This window comes from Talpa occidentalis, unplaced genomic scaffold (genome assembly GCF_014898055.3).
Source record: "Talpa occidentalis isolate TD23 unplaced genomic scaffold, MPIMG_talOcc4v2.1 talOcc4.14, whole genome shotgun sequence".
NCBI lineage: Eukaryota > Metazoa > Chordata > Mammalia > Eulipotyphla > Talpidae > Talpa > Talpa occidentalis.
In genome coordinates this window covers 57,155,390-57,170,395 of record NW_023601433.1, presented here as the reverse complement: position 1 = coordinate 57,170,395, position 15,006 = coordinate 57,155,390, and the positions used below count along the sequence as shown (strand labels likewise).

At 41.5% G+C, this 15,006-nt stretch overlaps 1 protein-coding gene across 1 annotated transcript in view; it reads left to right on the top strand.

Annotated features, from left to right (window-relative positions):
• The window catches only part of ITIH5 (inter-alpha-trypsin inhibitor heavy chain 5), a 95,262-nt gene that overhangs the window by 46,670 nt on the left and 33,586 nt on the right, over positions 1–15,006 (top strand). The window contains 2 exon segments of the mRNA XM_037510582.2: positions 4,810–4,979; positions 5,679–5,795. Coding sequence (XP_037366479.1) covers positions 4,810–4,979; positions 5,679–5,795 — 287 coding nt within the window.

The window sequence follows — 15,006 nt, the reverse complement described above, 5'->3', positions numbered from 1 at the left end:
AGTGTTTCTGGGATGGGCTCAAGAATTTGCATTTCCAACAAGTTCCCAGGTGACACTGATGCAGCTGGTGCAAGAAAACATTGTGAGAACTGCATTGCAGGTGACCGACTCTTCCAGGGTTTGCTTGAACACTTCTTTTTAAAATTTTTTTTAAAAGATTTTATTCATTTATACATACGAAAGCAGGGGTATAGGCCAGAGGTGCAGGGAGTGGGGGGCAATGAGAGGATTCACCAGAGATAGAGTGGGGAACAGAATAGGCAAATCTACTAGAATACACTGCTGACGGGAGCAGTGGGCAAGATATGAGAGGTCTGCTGTGCCATGTGGGTTATCTCCCTGGCCAGGGATTGAATTCTTGCTGCAGTGGCTGCCAATAGTGTCATAGTGCTGAGACTTAACCAGGGAGGCCCCTGCTCTAACCCTTCTAATGAGATGAATCGTGAAAGCTGCCCATGCCAACAGAACCTCCTCCCTCCAGCTTACTGGTGCTGCCCTGAAATGCTTTCCCATCACTTTGTTCCTACTCCTAATTCTGCAGCTGGAATTACTTGACTACACCTAATCCCCATGTAAATGCCTGCACAATACACTTATTCTAAGGAAAAGGACAGATGTGGGTCAATTGGCAGATAGTATTATGTTGCTTACTGAGAATACTTACTTGTTCAGTCTATCCAACTCTCAATGAATTTAGTTTTTTAAAAACTGGGGTACACACTGGGCCTCCCCAGTGGCGCAGCGGTTGAGCACTGGGCTGCGAAGCTGCCCGCAGCCTCTGCAGCCCCGGTTTGATTCCCGGCCGCCGGCGAGGGTCCCACATGGTGCACAGACCTCTCCTGCCATGCCCGCTGCTCCCCTCAGCAGTGTACTTCGTCTGTCTGCCTGTTCTGCTCCCCGCTCTGGCTCCGGTGGATTCTCTCACCCTCCCGTGCTTCTGACTGTACCCAGTGCTTGTATAAATAAATAAAATAAATCTTTTTAAAAAACTAGGGTACACATAGAATAAAATGTATATGTAAAGCTAGCTATGTCTTCACATATATACACATTCATTCCTGATCAAAACAGAGTATTTTCACCAGCCCAAAAGTTTCCATTGACCCATTCCCAGTCAGAACTCACCTCCCAAAAGTAACCACTCTTTAACTTCAATTGCCATGGATAAGTTGTCATTGCTCTTAAATAGTATGTAAGTGGAGGCATAAAGAATACACTCTTGTATTTTATATTTCCCCTCAAAATGACAATGAGAGTCAACCATGTTATAAATGACATTATTTTCATTGCAGTAGTCCAAGTTTGACAGGTTGTATTGCCTTACATTTCATTCCCTGGACCTTCTATTTTATAGTTAAGGCTGATAATACTTTTAGCTAGCATAAGTCATCCCATCATTTAATCTTTTCAATAGTGTGAGTTGGGTCAATCATCAATTCATTTTATAGGTGAGATAACTGAGATTTGGTAACCTGCCCAAGGTCTCATAAATAGTGACAGAGATATGGTCAGTCTTGAATGCAGGTACTCCTGAGTCATCTGTGACCCCTGAGTTCTTAGCTGGTGTATTATCATACCTGTCAGTCTTGGTACTTTGCCAATAATCACCAATGAGAGATTGACCCTGGATCAATTTCTTTTGATTTCAAGGACATTTCACTTTCAGCCTCTTTTCCTTCTTTCCCTCTAATCATTCTATGTCACTGTCAACCATGAGGTGAACTGGAAAGTGACACTTGTCAACATCAACTTGTCAACTTGCCATTGAGGTTTCCTCAACTCCTTCTTCAGGGGAGCAGATCTATTGGAAGCATGTTGTCTTTCACACAACTGTCTTCTACAAGAATGAACTTTCCTGTTTGCTGTCTCTCTGGTCCTTTCTGAAATCCCTGCCCTTGATAAATGCAAATAATAGAAGAATCAGTTCTGTCTTGTGGTTCCTGTTAAGGTTACTTATAAATTATCTCTTAAAATTAATTTTCTGTTCTATTGAAGGAAATAGTCAAACTTTCTTTGACGCTAATGTCTAATAAGCTCTGAGCAAAAGGAAGTTTATTCTTAAATACAGATTACCTTGGGCAATTTATGCCTCATTTCCTATTTTATTTTGTTAATTGGACATGGAAAATTGCCGGTCAATTTACTGCATGGTAGCAAGTCACGTAGACTTAAAGAGATAATCAGATGCTTTGTAGCAGTTTTAAGCCTGATTTTTATTCAGTCTCCACATGTGCTGATATTTAAGAATTCTCTATTCTCCTTCCATATTCTTTATGGTGCATGCAGATTTTAAAAATTAGAATTTTGTTGCTAGGGTGGTTTCTAATGCTATCATTCCTTTCATGTAGAATTCTTCTTAAATAATCTATATTATAAATGTTATAAATCTAAATTTAAATGTATTAATTTATATGTTATGTATAATACATTATATATCATTACATAAATATAAATACAAACCTAGATTTATGAAGGTGGGTAGTCTCATAAACATTCTCTGTATTCTAATGGGAAATGAAGGTCAGGAGTGAAAAAGGAGTGTGCTTTGTTTATACTGACATCTCACTAACTTTTAAGTCAGATAAAATCCATTTATCTGTTTATCTTTTTGGAATTCTAATTTAAGTCCTATAGCTCATGCTGGGGAAAGATTTGGGAAATGTTTTTTAAAAAAGTTCATAAACTTTCTGGATAAACAGTATGTTAGGGCAACCAAAAGATTGACAGGGGAAAGTTGTTGTTTGTGGAAGAATTCCACATGAATGGAATGATAGCATTAGAAGTCACCCGTTTTCAACTCTGGTGAGTTAGTGGATCTAGACAACACTGGAACCTACCATCAATCTTGCTACATTAAAGGTAGACACCTAGAGGGCCTCCCTGGTGGTGCAGGGGGTTAAGATGCAACCTATGAAACTACCCCACAGCCACTGCACTATGAGTTCGATCCCCTGCCAGGTAGCTACCCACATGGCGCAGCAGACCTCTCCTGACTCGTCTGCTGCTCCCCTCAGCAGTATATTTCAGTTTGTCTGCCTGTTCTGTTCCCCGCTCTCTGGAGAATCCTCTTACCCCCACACCTCTGGCCTGTTCCCCAGTTCTTGTATGCATAAATAAATAAATCTTAAAAAAAGTAGGCACCTAGATATTATAGACTGTCTGATGTGATAAAGTAGAAGCTACTCAGCATCACCTGTGTAGTGTTCTTGCCAGTGACATTGAACCTGAGTCTAACCAAGTCTCTAGTTTTACTTGCCAGAACACTAGGGACAGAGGGAGCTGTACTTCTCAGTCTTGACAGTACACTGCAATTATGGTGTGGGAGGGGGGCACGGTATTTTTAAAGTCCTATCATCCGTCTGTGTCTCAGATTGATTAAATGAGCTTTTGGCCTGGACATCAGTATTTTTGTAGCCTGCCAGGATGTTAGAGTCTGAGTCAAGTTGGGAAAACACAAAAATAGAGGAACATGTGAAAAGATAAAATGCAGAATGTGAGAAACTCCATTAACAGAAATGACCAGTGTATTTATGACTGATATGTAGCATTAGAAAAAAAAGTGTATGGCAAGCTGAGGGTTAAGAGGGAATCCCTCCAACAAAAGATTTCATCCCCAATCCTGAGTCTCAGCCATCAGATCTGGGCTGGTGACCCCTACTCTTTCCTCTCATAGAACGCAAGTTCCCTATGAAGGCAGGCAGCTCCAGGCCTGAGTCCGATGGTGGAAGCAGCTGTCCATGAAATCAATTCATGAGCCACTTCTTAGTATTTGGATACTTCGGGACCCACAAACTTCCACAAACTGGTGCTGGAGCTGGCTTTTGTCCACGTGAGAACTCTGCAGGCAGTCTGTGTGCTCCCCCCCCCCCACCCTGTGGCTTTGTCACATGAACATGAAAACCCTCTACCCCCTTTAGACTTCCCACCAGCCAGGCTTGTCAGCTCCACCTGGTGAGGGAAAGCAGGATGCTGGCCTGAGAAGTCTGCCCCCTGCCCCATGAAGGGCTGTTGTTCTTAGTGGTTCCCAGGACTCCGACATCCAGGGGAATCCGACCTAGTTGAATTTTGCCAAAAATACTGTAATGACTTTCAAAATGAAAAATACCTAGTTAAGGTGATTTTATTATTTCTAAAAAAAAAGGAAGGGAGAGAGTGTGGAAGGAAGGAAGGAAGAAAAGAAGGAAGAAAAAAAGGAGGTGGCACTTGTAGATGAGAAGAAATTTAAGAAACCTAATGTGACGTGTGGACTTCATTTTGATACTTGAAACAAATCAACTATTCTAAGTTATTTTCTGTAGAATAAGAAAAATTTAAACAGACTGAGTATTTGATGATAAGGTAATGAGCATTAATTCTGTTACCTGTGAGAATAGTTTTGTCGTTAGGCTAAAAAGAAAGTTCTTGGAGATATATACTTAAGCATTCATGGATGAAATAGGTCTAGGAATTGTTTTGAAATACTCTAGTAAAAAATGGTAAGGAAGACATATACACAGATACGAAGATCGATAAACTTGGTAATTGTTGGGTGATCAGCACACAGGGTTTGATTTTACTGTTCTCTCTACTTTCATATGTTTAAAAATTTCTCATAAGATTAAAAAGGAAGTTTAAAGGTGAAATATGATAACATATCTCATACTGTGTTATATATTGTCAGTACAGAATCTTGGAAGTTACTATGGACTACAGACCTGCAATAAAATAAAGTTTAACTCTCTTTATATAAAACAGGCCTTATTTTATTTTGTATATATACAAAAATACTTGTATATCCAGTTATTAATTATATTTATATCTTGCTTGCAGGTGATTCTGGACCACCTCCTTCTACTCTTATCAACCAAAATGAAACATTTGCCAAAGTCACCTTTAAACCTAGTGTAGTACAACAAGCCAAGATTGCCCAGAATGGCATTTTGGGAGATTTCATCATTAGATATGATGTCAGCAGGGAACAGAGTATTGGGGACATCCAGGTAAAGGGTTTGTTGTTGCTATTTTATGTTAATTGCTCAATACTTTCAGTAAGAATTAGGGATTCTGATATTCACCTAAGGGAGAAAGAAATTTCTGGTTTTTAGGAAATTTGCTTTAACCCAAAACATATCTCCAAGGAGACTAATGGCATTACCTTTCTGGAGGCTGAGGGTATCTATTTCCTCCTTCAGTAATTTGGAGAGCAAATAAAATCCATGATGTAATTTCCCAGTGCTGTTTTAGGTGAAGTTAGAATTTTAGTTCATCTTCGATTTTAATTAAGAGACTGTTCCATGGCTCATTTCCCTTTAGGTTTATTGCTCCAGAGACAGAGTGGGACTATTAAAATGTATTAGTATGTATCCAGGATGTAGACAACCTGTAAGATGCTTGGTAAAAACCAGATGACAAAGGGAGCAGGACCTCAAGTGATAAGGGTCAGAAGGGAATGCATAATTTAAATGGAATTAGTTGATATAAATAATAAATTTTTAACTGATAATTTATCCTTATACAGATTAAATGAGCAATTTTACTCCTCTTAGAGGCATCAGGGCTATGGATGCTTTTGCTCTGAGCATGGAATCTGACTCTAGACTAAGTTTCATGCTGTCTTTGACTTTCAGAAGTTTGATGGGCTATCCATTTACCTTCCTACTCTGGGTACTATCATTTTAAATTTATTTTCCCTCCACTAGGTTCTAGATGGCTATTTTGTGCACTACTTTGCTCCCAAAGACCTTCCTCCTTTGCCCAAAAATGTGGTGTTTGTGCTTGACAGCAGTGCCTCCATGGTAGGAACCAAACTCCGGCAGGTGAGTGGGTGCCAGCTGCCCATTTATGCCTCTCTCACTTTTGCCTCACACAATGATGTTTGTTGTGGATAAAATTTAATCAATGCCAGATATCTGCTACACAATCCAACTATTCTTGCCTACAAAGAACATTCCTGAACTGATTCAGTTAAGCCATAGACATAAATTATTTCTTCAGCATGGTGGTTTTATGAGAGCAGAGGGACATACTATAGAAACACCTTTAAATAAAGGACTGGCAGAGTAGATAATATGAATGAGACAGGAATACACTGAGAAGGCCGCTGATCACTAAAATGTTGTGTGAGAACCATAGAATAGAATCTTTGGCCTAATATTTCAATAATTCAGAACTGAGTCTCAAAGTATTTAGGATGGACCTTAGACACTCTAGGGCTGGGAGGATGTTAATGGGACAGGTATTTACATGTTTTACAGACTACTGGAAAACAATTTCCTGGTATCATAATTATCAGAATTTTTCATTTATGATATATGTATAGCTCAAGAGCTGGCTTCTGTTTATTTTGCACAGTGTAGGTGGTTTACCAGTGTAGGTGGTTTGCCCCTTAGACTCTGGACTTCAACTTTTAGACCTCTAAGCTAAGAAAGTGATGCTTAGCCTTTTACATATAGTCACTCTTAATGATAAGGATATATTCTGGGAAATGCATCATTGGTTGTTTTCATTGCTATGTAACCTTGTCATTGTGTGACACTGTATTTTCTAAGTTTGGGGCTGTAATGAACAAAACAACATGATTATAAATCAAACACAAGGGAATATGATGCTATCAAGAGCTCTGTTAAACACATGATGTATGAGGCTGATGTGGGCATAAAACACGATGACTTTATGATGACTGCAGTGCTCTTAGGAAGTAAGAATTTGGGGGCCACCAGTGTGTATGCAATCCATTGTTGAATGAAATGTCATTGTGTAGTACATGCATATGTTTTCCTGGTCTTGACAAACATCCCTTAGACAAAAGTAATCCCAAATACTGAGCCCATCTCTATTCTTCTTCTCCCAGATCTTTTTTCTCACTGTTTTTGTTAAGCCTCTGATACTCTTAAGATCTATCTATCTACCTATCTTTTCTTGTTGTCATTATTTAGCTGTTTTAGTTGTTCTTCATGGGGTAAACCTTGCTACTGCAGCTCCTGTGGGGCTGCATGCACTGAGGCACTGGCTGGTAAGATGCTGCTGCTCCTGCAGCCCCCAGACACTGCCTCACAGTCTCTAGGTGCCACAGACCCCTGTTACAGAACAATTCTGCTCTGCTACTGTATCACAGAGGCAGCCGTAGACAGTTTGCAAGGAAATAAGCATGTTATGTTCCAATAAAATTTTATTGAAACAGGCAGTCTGGATTTGGCCCCTAGGTCATAGATTGTTGACCTCAGGTGTAGCGTGATGACTAGTGGATGTATGTCTGGAGATCATTTCTACTTATTGTATTTTCCTCATCGGCTTACTTCCTCTTGTCAAAACATTGGCCCAGGCAGTTGTGTGTTTCAGAAATACATTGCAAAACAGAGATCTGGGACTTGGGGCAGTGAACTGAAGGCAGTGGGGAAAACTGGTGTTTTTCATTCTACTGTGAATATGAGGAAATAAATGATGGACGGGGGCAAATATTTTTGTCAAACATTGGATCCAGGGAGAACCTGGATTTTTAGCTTCAATAAAAGTTTGATTGATAATTATCATTCTCTCTCGGTTGGCTACCTAGCTCTCTTCATCAATGACAATACAGATAATTTTATCTTTTTTTAAAGATTTATTTATTTATGCATACAAGAGCTGGGGTACAGGCCAGAGATGCGGGGATGAGAGGATTCACCAGAGACAGAGTGGGAAACAGAGCAGGCAGACTCACTGAAATACACCACTGAGAGGAGCTGCAGGAGAGTCAGGAGAGGTCTGCGGTGCCATGTGGGTTACTCCCTGGCCTGCCAGGGATTGAACTTGTGCTGCAGAGGCTGTGGATTGCTTCATAGTGTGGTGCTTAACCCCTTGCGCCACCAGGGAGGCCCAATAGAGTTAATTTTAAATTATGATATGATAACATAGTCGAGGCAAAAAGATAGGAGTTCTCACAATCATTGTTTCAGATACCAGCTCTCTTTGATACTCTCAAATACTCATTTTTGCTTGGATGTGGGTAAAATTATTGTCTTCATCACTTTTCCTCCCCAGGTAGCCTGACAACATAAAAAGAGATGAGTGGTTCCACTTAGTCCTCTATATCTAAGAAAACATCCCCCTCTGCTCTGGACCCTCTAGCTCTCCAGAATCAACCTTCTGGTGCAAATGAGGATGACAAGAAATAGTAACCAAAGCTCCTTCCCAATTCCCAACAATTAAGTTCATTTTTTTTTTATTATCTTTTCCCTTCTACAACAAATATCTCACTTTCTAGTCTCACAGTGTCTGTAAGAGTATGGGAGGTGGAAAGAGGCATTGGAAGTCATCATCTTCCCTGCCTCCTAGAAAGTGAGTCCACTCCCTTTAAATATTTTCTTGTATGTACAATCTACATTTGCCGATATGCTATGTTTACTTCTTACATAATTGTTCCTCCACTGTTCCATACTTACCAGGGTTTTTTCTTGATGTTTCCCAAAGCATATTCCCAAGGGATTTATAACGAGTGGCTAGGGAAAACAGGAGTCCTGAGAACTCATACAGAAGGGAAAGTTGAATGGGTCAAAGGCAGTTAGAGTCAGACAACAAAATTCTGTAAAATGAAGTAGATGGAACTTCAGAATCCAAACATGCAGTTGAGCAATATAAGTTTACTTTTAGGCCAGGCCCTGGAAACCAAGAACTCAGTGAGTAAGGAGTGTTAGAGGATGAAAGGCAGACAGAGTACAAAGGAGATCTGTAGACATAGGCGAACTATTGCCCACGTGCTCTCATTTGCTTCCTATTAGAGCAGCTAGTCAGCCATACCTGTCAATGACCACCTAGACCCCACAGATAGGAGTGATCAGTCTAGATTCTGAGCCAGAGTGCAATGTATGGGATCTACCATGAGGGCAAATCCTGATCAGTTAACCTTACATGTGAAGAGTAGTAAAAAAAATGATGCTTTAAGTTTATTTACACATCAGGCATGAAAAATAGATATACCCAATCCATCCTAAAGATTCAAACAAATGTTATTAGCAGAGAGCCTTTCAGAATGTATAATGGCATACTATATAAATGTTTGATACATTTGTCAAAGCAAAGTCTAAACATTAAGTGATGAATCTTTTTTTTTTTTTTTTAAGATTTATTTATTTATTTATACAAGCACTGGGTACAGTCAGAAGCGCGGGAGGGTGAGAGAATTCACCAGAGCCAGAGCGGGGAGCAGAGCAGGCAGAAGGACCGAAATACACTTCTGAGGGGAGCAGCGGGCGGCAGGAGAGGTCTGCGCGCCATGTGGGACCCTCCTCTGGTGGCCGGGGAGCAGCCGGGGATTGAACCGGCGCTGCAGAGGCTTCGGGCAGCTTCGCAACCCAGCGCTCAACCGCTGCGCCACCGGGGAGGCTTAACAGTAGTCAGAGCAGTAACATGAGAGGTAGTTTCCTTCTAAAGTTAGAATGTTATCCAAAACATAGAGATTAATGAGATTTAGTTATGTTATAATATCTAAATCTATTCAGGCTTTATTTTTTTAGTTAAGGCTGAATTTAGCCAGAACTTTGACTTTAACAATCATTCCCTACTAGTCCTGAAGTAATATTGGTATTAGATCTGAACCTTTACTTAAAAGGTGCTTTTCTTTTGCTATGAAGAAACAACCATTTTATTTTATACATAGTGGGTAAATTTATACATATATGTATATTGTGTATACGCACATTTACATATAAATAGAACCAGAGTTACAATATAATCTAGCTCAGCAGTGGAAAGAGCATTTGATACTAGAATTCCAACAATAGATGAAATAATAACTTCAAATAATATACTTTAAAAAATAGGAGCCCTGTGATTTTGCTTAACTTAGGAAATATGCTCTTCTTGGTAGTCTGAATATGAAAATGCAAAGACCAAAGAAATAATGTTTTCTGCATTTACTTCTAAATGGAATTTCAAGTTACTATTTAGTACTTACTAAATTGTTTTTAAAATATTGAAGGATAAGATAACTTCTATTCCAAATGTCCCATTTATATTACATGAACAAATCTTACTAGTTTCTGCTCTTTCTTCAAGAGGAAAGTTTTGGCCAGTAAAAAATGAGTTTCCTTCAGCAAGATTCCTCAAATTTGAGATATCTCTTTTTGGATACTTTATGTTGCTTATAACTTAAAATTTTTACTTTTTTTTTTTTAAAGTGTATGTCATGGTTGGGCCTCCCCTGGCAGTGCAGCGGTTGAGCGCTGGGTTGCGAGGCTGCCCGCAGCCTCTGCAGCACCAGTTCGATCCCCGGCCACCGGCAAGGGTCCCACAAAAAAAAAAAAAAGTATATGTCATGGTTCCCTTTGGAAGACACATGGCAGAGTAGCGCCAAGAGAGAATCAGGTGTTGTGTTAGCGTTGATTTCCTTTATGAGTTTACACAACCACTTGAAATGTTTACTCTATAGTCAGTGTGGAATCACATTTTTTAATTATTGTTTTTTTCTCCAAATCCAATTCGTTGTTATAGATTTTCTTGATGTATAACAATATAAACATGTATATACAATGGAGAAATGATCTTTCTCATTCACTTTATCACCTTGATCCTAAAGTTGGCATTAAAAAAAAGGATTCCTTGGTGGGTCAGTCACAACAACATTTCAGAAAACTTTCCTTCAAATCATTGGAAGACTTACTGAATATAAAGAAGAACTTCTGCTACCTTTCACAGAACAAGTTTTTGTGATTCTGAAATACTGTGGCCTTGAAATACTCCTGTGAAACATATATTATATATGCATGAGTTGGCAACCTCTGCTGGCAAGTTGTGGTGACTCTGGTCTTGGCTGTGACCATGACCTCAGGGCATCTGAGACAGCACTGAACATGGATGCCTACTGAGTGTGGAGAGAAATGCTGGGACATCTCTTCCTCATGGCAAGCGGTGGTGATGTAAGGTTGCAGTGAGGTTCTGATGGTGCCAAGTTGTGTTGGCATCACAGATGATTTTTTATTTCATCTGTCCCTTCAAACAGGATGACCTCAGTGCCTTCTTTAGGAGCAATGTGTCCTGGACACTGTAGATGTTCCCCTGCTGGCATCAAGACTAACGGGCTAACCAGGGGACAATATAGATACATTTCCCCTTCTTCCAACTGACCTCTAGGATCTCTGCCCTGCTAAGGAAAGGGTGAAAGTTGATCTGCTTCAATTTGTGGTATACATATTCCATGTCTCAATGTCAACTCTCAGAAACCTAGGGCTGTCTTCACAGTAGGTATCTATTAATTATGATGCTCTTTCAAGACTCCAATAAGACTTTTAGAAGGTCTTATATTTCTTTGTTGGATTATTTAAGCTGTTCATCATAGAAGATTTTCCCTTGGAGTCATTGAAAGGGCTGCCAAGGTCAATGAAAAGGACAGTGTCACTCCTTGGTAATCACTTCCAAATGAGGCCAGTGGTGGGACTGCCTAGGAGAACAGCATGGCCATTCTGCTGCAGACATAGAATGGCTAATATTTAATACCCTTGACTATGATGTCATGGGTTCCTGAGTATTCTGCCTAATAGCCCTGGGTTGTAGGACAAGAGCTTTTTGTGTCTGTTAGTTCCTGTTGAATATGGCTTGGCACATGCTGGAAATATTTGCAAAAAGCTGCATCAAAGGGTCCCCTGATGAAACTGATAGCCAGGAGTTCGGTTTCTCATGGGCTCTACTGATATTTCACTCTGAGGGTCTTGTTATGCACTGCTTCTGCTTCTCTTCTGGGAACTTATTAATAGTCCTTCACAACATGGTTGTTATCAGGGAAATGCTTACTCTTTGAGGGATGTGCTGAGAGTTTGCAGCTGCTTGGGCTCAGTTTGCAGGAAAGAAGGGGAAGAAGGCTTTATCTTTGTCACTAGTACAGCTTGATACAGGGACTCACCTGCCCCTGGACAATCTCTCCCCTCATAGAAATGCTCACTGGGGCATGTGAGTGGAGAATGGATAAGGGGGTGTATCCTGGGACCCAGCTCTGCTCCTTCATACAGATGTCATTTGGCTTCCTGAAGACCCACTAGACCTGGGAGGACCATTGTCAACCATATTGAATAAAGGGAGAATCTGGAAGAAAGTTGTTTTTTTTTTTTTTCATTTTTTTTATAGCCTGCCTATTCCCACAAGAATTTAAGTAGATAGAGATTGAAAAATTTACTTAATAATAAACCCAAGGCAGAGCTGGAATTAACTTGTAAGACATTATTTTCAAAGGAAATAATTTTTTCCTCCTTTTAACCCAAGGAAAGGACATAGAAGAAGAGTTATTTGTCACAATTAAAATAACTTCAAGCAGAGAATAAGCTCTCTGCTCTGTGCCTCTGAATAACAAGGATTCATGAATAATCTTGTCTTGCATCTGGCTGAGGTACCTCTCTACTATCTGAATAGTAAGAAGTACATCTTTTTCATTTATCCGTTGTATTTCTGCACATTTTATCTTCCTTCAGCCCAATCCCTATGTTTATAGATGGTGTTTGCAGATGAAGCTCAGGGATCAGCGGGGAGCACAGACATTCGTGTTGCCTGTGGGTCAGATATCTGTGCTTTCAAGAACCGGTGCTCACCCATGGAGGAGACCTCCTGGGCTTCTTGCTAGCTGATCTCCTTAAGATTTCTGTCTCCTCCCCAGTCAAAGGAAAATCGCGTGCTTCTGATTTTTCTTTCTCCAGGCACAGGGTATGGTTTCCTGCCTCTTCTCCATCACCCTTTCTCCCCAAGATTTACTAACTCCTCCCCAGCAAAGTTGCCACCTAGAAATTGGAGGCAGTGATTCAGACCTCTGTTCCCATATGAGCCCTGTCCTTGTCCCCAAACACAAAAAATGATGAGGATGGTGATTTGCTGAAAGCTATTTCTATGACTCCAAAGAGTGAATACAACTTTACAATGTTGGGCATTTAACCCCCCTCACTAATCAGAACTTTACCCCAATTATATTAATCGACATGCTAACTACACCATCTGTAGCACCATAAATATAAAAAGATCTTAAAAGATCTCCAAGGAAGACATTGATACAGTTTCCTGAGGTCACATATTACAAGTTCATTTCAAGGCATGGTTACTCCAAGGAGTGTGTTTTGGGGTTAATTGTCTCCAGCAGGCTCTCCCCCTTCCAATGCACAAGCCCACTAGGTGGAGCTTTGGGGCAGGGGAATTGTTCCAAAGGACTTGGTGTGCTGAGGTATCCAATATCTATTCCTTCAGGTGGGGTTAGCTGAAGAACATGTTGGAGGCGGGAGGAGGTGGTGACCATCATCAGTCATCCACCTACCCTGGATATGCCCACAGCGTGTCTTAATTTCCACTATCCAACTGCAGGCTGGGAGGCACCTTCAGGGAATGGAGTCCAATCCTTCCTGTGATGGCCCTTTGCCTTCAGGATCGTTCAGAGCTTGGATTGCACATTCTCTCCCTTTCTGGACTTACCCTGAACTTTCTGGAATGTGCTTACCCTATTCTCTGGACTGTACTCTTGGAAAAAGTCTGACTCCTTTTCTGTTACTCTTCAGCATGTAAACACAGTCCACAGAAATATTGGCTTAAGGCCACTTGCTTTTTTCTCTCTGGACTCGCATCTTCAGCTTGCCTATCGGCCTCTGCAGAATGCAGAGTTCTCAGGGCTATAGACTCACATGAGTACAAGGGAGGCAAGGGAAGGGTTAATGGTGGTGGTTACAGGCCCCAGGTCCCTCAGGAAAAGGGGGAGATCATCCAAAAGATCCTAATGCAACTGGAAATGGAGCAACCCAGGGCCTGCTGGCTGGCCTTCCCTTGGTGCATGTGAGGATAAATCGCAGCTGTGGCCTTACAAGGTCATAAGAGACCTGTAGTTGCTGAGCTAAGGGGAGGCAGTGGAGATGGTGGAATACCTCTTCCTGAAGCAGAATATTCATCATGATAGGGGGAAATATCAGCACAGGAGCCAAGTCGGTCCCTCTTGAGGTCTTCTGCTAACTCTGTGAGTTCTGTAAGGATGCCAGCAGCTAAACAAGCAGCGGTCTCCTGACGAATCCCTCCTCAGGCCTGCACCCCGCAGTACAGAGAGCTGTGGGCACATGGCCAAGTGCGTGCCTTGGAGTTGGGCTCCCAACAGTGTTGTCTCCGGGATGGCCACAGCGGGCTGTTGTCCTGTCACATCACCACTGTGCACCTTTGGACTTTCTGGGGGTCTAGATGCTACCACCAGGAGCATCCATGCTCATGCTGGGATTGTGGTGGCTCCAAGTGGGAGAAAGGGTGAGGAATCAAAATGTTCCCAGCTCTTTGACTACAACTGTTGCCATCAACACCAGAGCACTCCACCCACTTCTGTTTACTGTAATGATCTGAGTTATTTATCTTTGCTTTAACAAAAGCAAAGTGGGTCAACTCTGTTTCTGTGGGTCAACTCTGTTTCTGACACATCGTCCTTCTCAGCATTATGTTCTCAAGGACAGGTCTGTCTCTTACTTCCTTTGCATTCACGCAATAGAAATCCACCTCTCTCTCTCTCGCTCGCTCGCTCTCTCTCTCTCTCTCCTCTCACTCAGATACTTACTGAAAGCCTACAGTGTGCAAAATATGTTGGGAGAGTGGGGAAGAGCAAAGCTGCAGCTATCTTCAGAAACTCCTATCTAGCATGAGGCAGTTTATTCCCGTTTATTCAGGAAACACGCATCAGGTCTCTGTCTTTTTTTTTTTTTAAGATTTATTTATTTATTTATATAAGCACTGGATACAGGCAGAAGCGTGGGAGGGTGAGAGAATTCACCAGAGCCAGAGCGGAGAACAGAACAGGCAGAAGGACCAAAGTACAGTGCTGAGGGGAGCAACGGGCAGCAGGAGAGGTCTGCACGCCATGCGGGACCCTCCTCTGGTGGCCGGGGAGCAGCTGGGGATCGAACCGGCACCGCAGAGGCTGTGGGCAGCTTCGCATCCCAGCGCTCAACCACTGCGCCACCGGGGAGGCCCCAGGTCTCTCTCTTGTGGCCAGGCACTGCTGGGTTTTAAATACAGAATGACAAAATAGAAAAATCTCCTGTACTCAGAAGCATGGAA